Here is a 13,360-nt window from a genome sequence, read left to right as displayed (position 1 = left end):
TGGCATTGGAATGGGCTGCCCAGGGAGGTGGTAGAGGCACCGTCCCTTGAGGTCTTCAAGAAAAGACTGGATGAGGCACTTAGTGCCATGGTCTAGTTGACTGGATAGGGCTGGGTGCTAGGTTGGACTGGCTGATCTTGGAGGTCTCTTCCAACCTGGTTGATTCTATGATTCTATGGGCATCCTGCCCTTTCCCTAAGAATCTGAGTGTTGTCACCACAGAAACAAATTTTGCAAGGTTTTAAGGGCCGTGTGTAAAAAACAAAGATTGTAAGCCAAACAGTAGTAAATCAGAAGATGGAGCAGGCCCACACATAAATCATGTTGAAGTATTTACACTAATTAATCAGGTCTATGTCAAAATTTTGTGCCTGTCTTTAAGGAACTGCAATTTACAGAAAATACTTCATTTTCTCTATACATAGATCCATCCAGCCTGTAACTCAAAGAAAGAGTCTATATTTCCATGTTTGGTTTTTTAGGGGTTGTTTTGTTTTGTTAGTTTTTTTATCAAGATGCACCCACAGTTAACTTCATTTGAATGTAAAATCACTATGTATATCACTGCATACAAATATCTAAATGGCTTTGTAGATGACACCTTAAGGATGGATCAACGCCTTCTTAGAACGATCCTGCAGAATCATATTATAAAAGTGAAAGTTGGGCTCAATGAACTATACAATGGACAAGAGCTGGAGACAATTGGAGGAAAAACACTTAGAGTCTTTGTGTATCGCACAGTAAGTCAATAGATCTTTCTAACTCTATGTATCCTAACTACAAAAATGAAGTGTCATGAAAGAATAAAAGACAAAGCTGAATGAAACCTGAAATATTTACCGTTATGAATGTCTAGCAAAAATCTTTAAGGTTTTAAGCTAAGAAAAAAATGAAAATCTGATCATTATCAATTGGAATTTAGTTTGCATGGAAGACACTTTGGGAAAATGAAACAGGATTCTAGATTTGGCACTTGATTAATTGCTTTTTAATGTTTGGTTTTGGAACTAATTAAGAATATCTCAAGGGAAACAAAAAAAATCAGGTTTGGAAATATTTACACCATATTATAATTTACTACAGACTTTGCTCCTTTTGCTTTCTCAAGTGCTACTAGATTTCCTGCAAGAATTCACAATCTGACTTTAAGAAATATATATGAACAATATTTCTGAATTTTGGAGTCTGGGAAGTATGCATCCATTTAATTTTATCAAATGTGTTTAAGTATGTGAATATCTACACTTCTTTCTCTTATTCAGGCTGTGTGTGTTGAAAATTCATGCATGGTCAGAGGAAGCAAAGAAGGAAGGAATGGTTTTATTCATGTCTTCAGACAGATCATCAATCCTGCAGAGAAGACTTTGCATGAAATGCTGAGAAATGACAAACGTTTTAGGTGAGGAGCAGTTTTGACATCACTGATATTTTCCTGCAAAGAATAACTGTATATACAGTACAGCTGGTCTGAGAAATAATTGTCAATTGTTGCATTTTGGAGGGTAAGGAGGTCAGGCTATTTTCTCTTAACACACACACACACACACACACACACACACACAAAAAAAAAAAAAAAACAAAAAAAAAACCCAACCCCAAACAACCACCAAAAGACCCCACCAAATGGGGAGAAGGAGCAATTAAAAAAAAAAAGTTTCTCCTCCAACTGTATGCAGAAAGGGCTCCCAGATCTTCTGCTAGAATTGTCATATACAACGCATAGGAGTAAGACATCAGAATGAGAGGAGTAAAAGGATAGAAGGGATCAGATGATACATTCAAAACTATGAATGCAGCAGTCTGTGGCTTTAATAATGAGTAGTAAAATTCCATATGTGTGCACCATGATTGCATAACCTTTCACCACATATTTCTGTCTTCTTTCTGCCAAGTATCTTAATATATCTAGAGAGAGCATCCTTTTCTTGGCATCCTTCATTTATTTGAGTTGTGCAGCTTTTATCTGATATGTTCTATTCTAATCCGGACTTCCAATTTTTTTCCCCCTCAAATCTCCCTCAGTCTTACTCCTAAGGCTGGCTTTTTTGGTGTGTTTGTTTTTTGTTTGTTTGTTTCTTTGTTTGTTTTCCTCTCATTTCCCTTCTCCATTGTATTTATTTGTTGGAACTAGTGCGATTATTTAATGATTGATGCTTTATCACAAATGAGGGTACTAAGTACCTAGATTCCAGTATAGCTCCTGCAGTTCATCAGAGTATATCAGTCCTTTGTCTGTTTGTTGTCAACAGCATTTTCCTGAGTTTGGTGAAAGCTGCAGATTTAGATGATGTTCTGTCACAGCCTGGAGAATGGACTCTCTTTGTTCCAACTAATGATGCCTTTAAAGGTCTGACTGATGAAGATAAGAATGTATTGATAAGTAAGTAAGATAACAAAACTAGAAACATAAGCAAAAGTCAATGGAAAAGATGACTACCATATTTTTTATGCAAAACATTGATAAAAGAGTTTAACTTTTGTATACAGCAGGTCACAGAACATGCCTAAGTTAGTTCTTTCTGGGGTGATAGAGAATTTTTTTTTTTTTGCAAAAAGGATCCATTCTGATTTTAAATTTAAATTGTCATTACATTACTCCAACTTTCCAGGCTAAAAGGCATCCATTTGATTAGCTTCAACTTTTCATCATCCAAATTTGCAATAGATTTTTCAAAATAAAGAGGCTCTTCTGTCACTTTTTTTTTTCCTGGTTGTGTCCATTGCATTTAAAGATCACAGAATCATAGAATCAACCAGGTTGGAAGAGACCTCCAAGATCATCCAGTCCAACCTATCACCCAGCCCCAGCCAATCAACTATACCATGGCACTAATTGCTTCATCCAGTCTTTTCTTGAACACCTCCAGGAATGGCTACTCCACTACCTCCCTGGGCAGCCCATTCCAATGGCAAATCACTCTCTCTGGGAAGAACTTCCTCCTAACATCCAGCCTATACCTCCCCCAGCACAATTTGAGACTGTGTCCCCTTGTTCTGTTACTGGTAACCTGAGAGAAGAGACTGACCTCCACCTGGCTACAGCCGCCCTTCAGGTAGTTGTAGACAGCAATGAGGTCACCCCTGAGCCTCCTCTTCTCCAGGCTAAACAACCCCAGCTCCCTCAGCCTCTCCTCATAGGGTCTGTGTTCCAGGCCTCTCACCAGCTTTATCGCCCTTCTCTGGACACGTTACAGTGTCTCAATATCTCTCTCGAATTGAAGAGCCCAGAACTGGACACAGTACTCAAGGTGTGGCTTGACCAGTGTTGAGTACAGGGGAAGAATAACCTCCCTTGTCCTACGAGCTAAACTGGTCTTGATGCAGGCCAGGATGCCACTGGCTCTCTTGGCCACCTGGGCACACTGCTGGCTCATGTTCAGTCTACTGTCTACCAGTACCCCTGGGTCCCTCTCTGTCTGACTGCTCTCCAGCCACTCTGTCCCCAGCCTGTAGTGCTGTTGTTGTGGCCAAAGTGTAGAACCCTGCACTTGATCTTGTTAAGTCTCATCCCATTGGCCTCCACCCACCCATTCAGCCTGTCTAGATCCCTCTGCAGGGCTCTCCTACCCTCCACCAGATTGGCACCTGCTCCTAGCTTCATGTCATCTGCAAACTTACTGATGCTGGACTCAATCCCCTTGTCCAGATCATCAATAAAGACATTGAACAGGTGCATTGCTTTTCCTTTCTTTCCTCTCTTCTCTGCCTCCTTGCAGTGATTTCTCCTGTGCTCTACATGTGAAATATTTAAATATCTACTTCTAAATACCAATTTATGTATCTCCTTTCTATCTTAAAATTCTGGAATTTTTTGTAGATTTTTAACAAGAATTAAAAATAATTTCTTTAATGCCATGCTTTATTTCCATATGAAAATAAATGCACAATGAGTACTTCAAATCTGCAGAATTTCCCACTCAAGCAGGAGACTGTGTCCACAACACTATAAGTATTTTTAGTTTATTTGAGAGTACTATGAATCTGGCCTGCACACAAGTGCAGGAGGAGTGATTGCCTTGAATCCCACATCCAAAACATCTGTCACATTTTCCATTCCTGCACTTTTCAGATCAAAGTCTGAAGACATGATGCCAAATTCCATGAATCCTTAATGACTTCAAAGAGTCTGGCTCAGAACATTGATAAAGATGCAACCCCGGCTCTATACAGCCTTTAGCTCATTGAGACACAATGAATCTGACTTATTTCTTTAGTCATTTAAAGTTACGATTGTGGTTTAAATTACCTTCTAGTGTGGTTTGGTTTGTCTCTAGAGAATAACAGTAAATTAACTGATAGCCTAAATGACTAACATTAGATAACTATAAAATCAAACAAGGATTGCCTCAAGACTACGAACTAATGTAACTGGATGAGTGCCATTGTTCTGTTTTTACTGGACTGCATAGTTATTTTGTCAGCTCCATTTTTTGTCTTCAGTTTACAACTTGACGTTGTATCCAAGGCCACATTATTTTTTATTATTTCTGGTATTAAGAATACATTTGTATTTTCCATTCTGCTTTTCACAGGGCTTTGTGTACAGTATTTCCATTGCATTTTCATCAAGACTGAAACTTTAGGAACAAGCAATATCAGTGCATAATTGGAAGTAGAAGTGTGTAAAATTCATAATAGAATGGCTGATATTCCATGTAATGTGTTTTAAACTGCTCTAGCTGGTACCCTGTCTCCCAGATAGGTTTTGGGTATTACAACAGCCCATCCTACAGCTCTGAACCATCGTGGGCCCAGAGCAACAGAGATTCTTATTAGGAAATTAAATTGGGCTCCAGAGTCCATTTAGTTTTAAGACAGTCTTGCAAATGTTGGGTGTTTTTCCCCTTTTTCTTCCCAAATAGGAATGTCAAACTTTGAAATATAGAGGGGTTTGCCTCTTTCCCATCTTCTCCAAGCTGCCTGTTGTGTGTAAGAAATTACAAAACCAGCACTCAGAATGGCTCTTTTTCTGCCTTAAGTAAATAACAACTTCCTCCTCCAGACAGGAGATAAGTGTATATAAAGTGACTTATTCTCTGTCTTCTCAAGATGACTCACAAAAGAATAATTAATTGTATTCATTGTTAGATGTGGTTCCCTTTAATTCCAACAGTGTTAAGGTTGGAGTTTATCTAGCAGCTTGATAAAATTTAATACTGTAGAATGTTTAGTGATCTTGCAACTGTTGGCCAGTAAAAGGAGGGGGGGGGGGGGGGGTGTTACAGGCAAATAAGATAATAAAGAAAAATAGGAAATATAGCTTACTTTTCTATCATTCTGTACAGAGGTTCCCACATAATCTTTAAGATTATGTTCTGAGGGCATTTTGGTCAGGATTTTTTTTTCCCTTTAAAACATCATTTTAACAGATTTACAATGTATGTGTTCATGGTAGTTTCATTTCTATGTTTAATTCTGCCTCAAGCTTGTGTGAATACTTAGAATTGCCAGAAGGAACTATCCATTACCATTTAATTAATACTTCTACTTTTCTTTTTAAATAGGAGACAAAAATGCTCTCAGGAATATTCTTCTTTACCACTTGATACAAGGAGTTTTCATTGGAAGCGGCTTTGAGCCTGGCGTGACAAACATTCTTAAAACCATTCAAGGAGGGAAACTCTACTTGAAAACAGTTAAGTGTTTAAAAGAAGTTTCCCTAATACAGCCTTCTAACAAGAATTTGACATTACACAGTGGAATGTATTTCTCTGCATGTTTTGCTAGGGTCTGTGGTTGGTTTTTAATGACCCTGCAAACTTTTGTTCTATTGTCATCTTTTACCAGGTGAATGATACTGTTCTAGTTAATGAACTGAAATCAAGAGAACCTGATCTCATGGCAACCAATGGTGTCATTCATGTTATCGATAAACTCTTGTATCCAGCAGGTGAGTGTTAGTTCATGGAATTTGTACTCGCTTTTCTGAATCTGTTACATAGGTGTAATAACTTTAAAAAGTTAATTCATTTAAAAGAGACAATTTCTATGTTGCATGAGAAACAGATTATTTACCACTACTCATTTTGTGGAAGAACCATACTTGAAACAGCAGCAACTCTTTGACCTCATTAATATTTATAAACATCTGAAGAGTGAGGGCCAAGAGGAGGGAGCCAGGCTCTGCTCAGTGATGCCCAATGACAGGACAAGGGACAGTGGGTGGAAGCTGAGTTATAGGAAGCACCATGCAAACATGAGGAAACATTTTTTTTCACTGTGAGGGTGATGAAACACTGGAACAGGCTGCCCAGGGGGGTTGTGAATTCTCCACTTCTGGACATATTCAAAACTCAACTGGATGCAATTCTGTGTGATCTGGTAAAGGTGATCCTGCTCTGGCAGGAGAGTTGGACTGGATGATCTTTTGAGGTCCTTTCCAACCTTTAACATTCTGTGTTCCTGTGAAATTCTGTAAAAGTCACATACTTGGAAGACAAGATGTTGTAGACTATTTTCCACTTATATAGAAGAACATATATATATACAAATGCACATTTGTGTGAGTGTTTAAGAGTGATTACATCTCCTGATGACTCTAAATGAAAATAAAAAGAACACGAACACATGCTTCCTCATATATGCTTATTTCTTTTGTCAGATTTGCCTGTTGGAAATGATCAGCTACTCACAATTCTGAAGAAATTGATTAAGTACATTCAAATTAAGGTATGCTTAAAATAACAATCCCTTCATCATTTTGGCAGAATATGTGAATCCATTTATGTAATTATTCATAAGTATTTTTCTGCTCACTCTCTTTGTTTCTTCAGAAGGCAACATATTGAAAGTTCCCAGCTAAACTAATATAATCATGAATGATACATTACACTCAATGGATTTTGCTTTTCAACACCAAATAGTTGGAGTATATTTACATTTGGATAACTCCAACGTGAACTGGCCAAAATTTGCTCTTTTGTACTTTTATGCATAATCCTTCCAGCAAAATAAATTGCTTCTAAGTCCTTGAGACTATCCTTCTTTGAAAGAAATACTGAGTGGTTAAAATGCTATGTCATTAAACCCACTAGCCCCACTGTGTAGAGAAAACAAAACAAAACAAAAACAAAAAAAAAAAAACCCCATCCTTGTCTATCTCAGCTATCCTCTTGAGTTTACATTCTCCTCTAACAGTTAATGACAGGACCTAGGCTAATAGCACAGCCTAACTTTTAGGTAAATTAGGTAGTGAATCCTACCCACGCTCATTAGGAAACTAGGAGACAAATGCCTCTTCCTTTTAAATTTTAACATTCTTTTTCTGTATTTGTAGTTTGTTCGTGACAGTACCTTCAAAGAGATTCCACTGACATTTTACAGTAAGTTAGTTTAAAATACTTCCAGATGGATTTGAGATTGGGTTTTTTTTTTAAAGGTTGCCAGTTCCAGACTTCAACTTTTTTTTCCAATCAAAATGAAAGTAATTTCTGGGAAAGTAAGATGTGCCAATGAAACACAGGAAGAAAGACTCAGAATGTTTCTGGCTGTTGTGCTACTGTATGTGTTTTTTCCCTTTCCAGATGTGTAACAAGAAAGCAACCCTGAAGTAAGTTAGCTATTCAGACTCCTTGGGGTAGGAAAAATACATATGGAAAAGATTGGGTTTCATATTTTAGCCAAAGTTCAGTGCTTGGTGCACAGCAGAGTTGTACTGCCTCTCTCTCTAACATGTAGCATTGTACCACACTGACTCTCCACAACGTAGCATTGTACCACACTGACTCTCCACAACATAGCATGGACCAAACTCTGCACTGAGATGCTTTTTTTTTTCCCATAAATGTGTGCCTGTTCCACTTGTTTCTTACACGTGCAAATTTGAAGCTTGTACAGGAGGTAGCTGTTCTGACCATTTTCTCTTTAGGCAGTTACAGTGAAAAAGGAACCTTTTTCTGTCTCTCAAAGCCTTTCTCAGGGTTTGCATTTAGTTTCCAACCTGTTGAAGCAAAGTGTTGAAAGACAAAGATTCAGGTGAAGCTTTGGATTGTGAAGGAATAGGCATTTAAGCAGATGATTAAATGTCTGTAGGATTCTACCTATGTTTCTCAGTAGAAAGGAAGACCATTACATCAGACTTTCGAGAGTGGAAGCATTGAAGTTACAATGGGATTTTCCAAATTCCCAACAATATAGATATGATTCAGCAGTGCGCCCTGAGAGCCAAAAGGGCCAGAAATGTACTGGGGTGCATGCAGCACAGCATAGCCAGCTGTTTGACAGAGGTGATTCTCCCACTCTGCATTGTACTGGTACAACCCCACCTGGAGCACTGTGTGTAGTTTTAGGTACCTCAGTACAAGGACATGAGTTTATTAGATTGTCTCCAAAGGAGGACAATCAAGACTGTGGAAGATCTCAAGGTCAAGAATTACTAGGTGTGGCTGAAATTGCATGTTTTGTTTTACTTGAAGAAGAGAATGTTGAGGGTCGACCTTGTCGCAAACTACAACTTCTTGAAGGAGTTCAGTGAAGCGTGTGTTGATCTCCTCTTTGAGCATTTAGGATACAAGGAAATCATAGAATCATAGAATTGTTTTTGTTGGAAAATACCTCTAAGATCATAGAGTACAACCACTGATCTAACACCATCATGGCCACACATACACGTCCTGAAGTGCCATCTCCACACATTTCTTCAGCACCCCAATGCGACCTCCAGAGATGGTGACTCCACCACTTCCTTAAGTAATGCATTCCAATGGCTGACTGCTCTTTAAAGAAATGTTTCCTAATATCCAGTCTAAACCTCCCCTGGCACAATTTCAGCCCATTTCCTCTCCTCCTATCACCTAATACTAGAGAGAAGACACTGACCCCCGTCCTTTCAGGGAGTTGTAGAGAGTAATGAGGTCTCCACTCCAGTTTAAACAATCCCAGTTCCCTCATGTGTTCCTTGTAAGACTTGTTATCCAGACCCTTCACCAGCTTTGACCTTCTCTGTACACACACCAGAAACACAGTGACCTTCTTGCAGTGAGGGACCCAAATCTGAACTCAGCATTTGAAGTGTGGCCTCACCAGTGTCAAGTACAGGAACACAGTCACTTCAGCCACTTCCCCATTTCTGATGGCCACATTGTTGGCTCTTGTGCAGGTGGAGGTCAACCCCCAGGACCTTTTCTGACAGAAAACTTTTCAGCCACTTTCTCCCAATCCTGTAATGTCACCTAGGGTTGCTGTGACCCAAGTGCAGGACCCAGTTATAGGTTTTGTTAAATCTCGTACAACTTACTTTGGTCCATTAATCCAGCCTGTACAGATCTCTTTGCAGAGCCTTCTTGTCATCCAGCAGATCAACACTCCCACCCAATTTAGTGTTATCTTCAAACTTACCAAGAGTGAACTCAATTTTCTCATCCAGGTCATTGATAAAGATATTAAAAGGAATTGGCCCCAGTACTGAGCCCTAGGGAACATCACAAGTAACTGGCTGCCAATTGGATTAAACTCCATTCACTACCATCCAGCCAACTCTTAACCCAGTGAATTGTCTCACCCATCCAAGCCATAAGCAGATAGTTCTTCCAGAAGGATGCTGTGGGAAACAGTGTCAAAGGCTTTGCTAATGATGACATGAAGCTGCATCAGGGAAATTTCAGACTGGACATTAGGAAAAAGGTCTTCACTAAGTGTGTTTGGTCACTGGAACAGGATCCCCAGGGTCATAGCACTAAGCCTGTCAAGAGTACAGTTCCGTCTGAGCAGTGCTCTTAGTCATATGGCTTCTTTTTAGATAGTCCTGGGAGGAGACGTGAGTTGAACTCAGTGATCCTTTTAAGTTCCTTCTAACTGAAAATACTCTATGATTCTAAATCCTGCAACCAGTGACAGCAGCACAAGTAGCAATGCCTGTAAACTGAAGCTAGGGAGATCAATATCAGGCATCAAGAAAGATGTTGACTTAGTTGAATGCAGGAATAGAAGGCTGGGAACTCTACCACTAAAGGCTTCTCTACCAGTGAATGGGTATGAGTCTAATAATGATCTTTCAGAGATATTCAATAAATACTTGGGTTTGTTTTACATGTGAAGGGACAGCTTGATCTCCCAAGGGCATCACAGTCATGCTCTCTGACAATCTGTCGAGTGTATGAAAAGTTTGGAATGTCAGTTTCCTCTGTTTACAAAGTCAGCTCCCCAGTGGAAAGAAAAAAGTAAGATTTTAATTAAAGCTACATCCAGGAACTGAGCAAATCTTTAAACATGAAATTGTATGAGCAGATGTTATTATGTACCTTACGTTATCATGGATCTCATAAGGCACAAAGGCATGCCAACAGAATCTGTATCCAGGTGACTTGTGTACAGCAGTATTTAGTAATTAAAACCAAAATCCATATTGCAGTTACTTTTCCATCTATTTACTATCTGTGATTTTATCCTCACCATTATGACCATACCAAACCAAACTGATCATTGCTATAAAGAACCTGTGAGAATGGGATGTGCTTTATAGTCCATTTTCTATACTTTCAGAAATTAACATAATTGAAAGCAATGTCCAGCCCATCATCAGCAAAGAAGGTAAATGAGATGCTTAGTGCATATATATTTCTGTATATGTTTGTACACATATACAAAATATATATTGTCTGTATTTGTTTAACAGGATGATTTTTTTTTTACTTAACTCCAGGATATTCAGCACTTTGCTGGAAAAGCAAAGATACAAATATTGCAATTAGAACTGGTTGAAACATTTTTGTATAAAAAGATTTTCCACAATTGTCTTCCCCAAGTAGATTTTCTCTTTTTTCTATGAGCATTTTCCAAAAATTAAGTAGATTTGGGTTTTGTACTTCAAAGAAAAGTTATTTTTCCCAGTTTTCAATCAGTTCTAAATACCAATATCTGACAGATTTTCTTCAGGCAAAAGCATGACTTAAAGATTAGTAGTGAGACTAAAGAGAACAAGTTGGATTGGGACTATCAATATTACCTGTGATTCATTTATAACTTAAATAAAACTTCAATTAGTTTAATTAGCCAAGGTTCACTGCTAATGAGTTCCAGTTTCCACCTGAAATAAAAATGCTCAGGGAGAATCCATTTGAGCTCAACTGAGGAGAAAGGCAATTAAAAATAATTGCAAAAACTTTACCCAGACTGTTTAATCATTACTCCTGGGAGGACTTTCTCGCAGCAGGAGTGACATGAGCTTGTGTTTTCAGCAGCTTCTCTGTGCTTCACCCCATTTAGAATTAGACACTACCTAGCATATATGCTGATTTTTGTTTCCCAGTCTTCATTTAAGGGATTCTTGACATGCAAAAATGCCTCTAAATTTAAACCACAGGCACATGAATTAATCTTGCAATATTGTTTCTTCAAACTATTTATTGATTTTATCAGCTAGGCTTGTTGGAATTTTTCTTTAAAAGCAATTGATCATTCAGCTATATAAAATTCATGTGAAGAGACCTCTATTATAATTGGTCATCATTACGATGTTATGATACCATCTCATTTGCAGCAAATATCATGTATACTTATCTCTAAATTCTAATGTGTGCAATCATTGTCCGTTGTAAAACCAAATGAAAAAATATATGCTTGCATTTGTTACTACTAAATGGTATTCGTTAGATTGAATTCTACTGCTTTCAGCAGATAACATCAGGCACACATTGAAAATTTATTGTTAAATGATGATCAGTATTTGGCCATGGAAATAAAGATGGTCTCTCCCATGAAACTCAAAGAATTGTAATCCTTAATGTTGACAGATATCCTTGCAGCCATTCCAGCTGACCTCTGAAGACTCTCTATATTTTTTTTTCTTTAAGATAGGTGACCAGTGGCCAAATCTTGGTAGAATAAATAATAGTGAAATACAATCCCAAAACAACAAATCAACACCCCTAAACCAGCAAACAAAAAAACCCAACAAGCAAAGACTTTCAAAACAACATTAAAAGATCCATTTGAAAGACCTAATTTCAACTTGAAAATATACAGCTAATAGGACATAACATTACAATTTTTGTCTCTTTTTTAAGCTTTCACACAACACTTTGCATGCTGATTGCTAGCAGAGCAATAGCTGTGATGTTCCAGTAATTCTGCATGGAGATTTTACCAATATTTATAAAGGGAGAGTTTCTTTCATCTGCTGAGGATCTCCTTTTTGGCAGATCTTAAAAATACCAGATACACAAAAATTAAAGAAAAAAAAATCAAAATTATAAATAGTAAGCTTACAATAGCATGTAAAAGTATAGTATGGGAAGAAGCACAAGATTGCACAACATTGCTGTGAATAGCTTCTCAGATTTCAAAACTCCTTTGGTACAGGAATCTCTTTTATTTATAGAAGGAGCAATGGCAGCTTCATTTCATCCCTGTGGAATACCATAGATGTTTTTTTAATGACTATTTGTAACGTGTTGTTTTTTTCCTATGTCACAGACCCATCTATCTCACAGATCACTAAATTAATTGAAGGGGAACCTGAGTTCAAAATAGTCAGGGAAGGGGAGACAATAACTAAAGTGATTCATGGAGGTTGGTATGCTTTCAGCAATTCAATTTACATAAGCTAAAACTTGAAGCAGTCATCATTCCCAGTCAGTTTCTACCTCATGTATCTACTATTTACTATCAACTGTCATGTATGAAATTCATGTGATTTGTTAGAAACTGCCCTGTTCTGGTTTAACACAGACTTGTCAAAGTGTTGTAATTTTATAATATCTTTTGATTCTTATGCACTTAAAAATATTAGGTTGTTTTCCTAGTCATGCCCCATAGCTGCAGCCAAGACAGTGACAGAAACACTTTGCATGCTGCCATAACATCTGGCTCAATTAAGAATTGGTTGTTGTCCTGCAATCAAACGTAGCACATGATTATATCACAGAAAGGCAATTTTCTCAGACATAAAGGTAAACTATGCCTTCTGTTTTGCTAGGAGCAAGGAGAAGTTCACATCTAGGGTACTTCTAAAGGCAAAACACAATGTGGCCACCCTAGATTTGGAGGAAACTAAGTTGTCTTATTTGAACATTTCTGGTTTTTATAAAATAATCTGTGATATTACCTTGTATGCTTGGGTAAGTTTCAGCATCTGAGAACCAGCACTTGTAACACCATTTGTTACATGATTAATGTCTTCAATTTAAAAATCCTTGTAGAACCAATTATTAAAACATACACCAAAATCATTGATGGGCGACCTGTGGAAGTGACAGAGAAAAAAGTAACAGAAGAAAGAATTATTCAAGGTAAATTATGCTGAGCTACTGATATTTAGTAACGTTCACCATTACATGTGAAAGTAGCAGATCTTTACTTTGGGAATAAAACTTAGTTTTTCTTCGTGGACTTCAGAGTTGTAAATACTCTAGTAGACTAC

The 13,360-nt window shown here is 37.8% G+C and overlaps 1 protein-coding gene across 2 annotated transcripts in view; it reads left to right on the top strand.

Annotated features, from left to right (window-relative positions):
• Positions 1 to 13,360, top strand: part of POSTN (periostin) — a 39,574-nt gene that overhangs the window by 16,000 nt on the left and 10,214 nt on the right. The window contains exons 10-19 of one of the 2 annotated variants that reach the window (XM_064173354.1): positions 595 to 743; positions 1,266 to 1,402; positions 2,253 to 2,383; positions 5,508 to 5,638; positions 5,791 to 5,893; positions 6,605 to 6,672; positions 7,280 to 7,325; positions 10,483 to 10,530; positions 12,415 to 12,510; positions 13,140 to 13,229. In XM_064173354.1, the coding sequence (XP_064029424.1) occupies positions 595 to 743; positions 1,266 to 1,402; positions 2,253 to 2,383; positions 5,508 to 5,638; positions 5,791 to 5,893; positions 6,605 to 6,672; positions 7,280 to 7,325; positions 10,483 to 10,530; positions 12,415 to 12,510; positions 13,140 to 13,229 (999 nt within the window). The remainder of the gene's footprint in view (positions 1 to 594; positions 744 to 1,265; positions 1,403 to 2,252; positions 2,384 to 5,507; positions 5,639 to 5,790; positions 5,894 to 6,604; positions 6,673 to 7,279; positions 7,326 to 10,482; positions 10,531 to 12,414; positions 12,511 to 13,139; positions 13,230 to 13,360) is intronic. The other variant, XM_064173364.1, reaches the window with a different exon arrangement.

Source organism: Pogoniulus pusillus, chromosome 3, assembly GCF_015220805.1.
Source record: "Pogoniulus pusillus isolate bPogPus1 chromosome 3, bPogPus1.pri, whole genome shotgun sequence".
NCBI classification, from domain to species: Eukaryota; Metazoa; Chordata; class Aves; order Piciformes; family Lybiidae; genus Pogoniulus; species Pogoniulus pusillus.
Note: the sequence above shows the minus strand (reverse complement) of the source record. Positions and strands in the feature narration are given on the sequence as shown.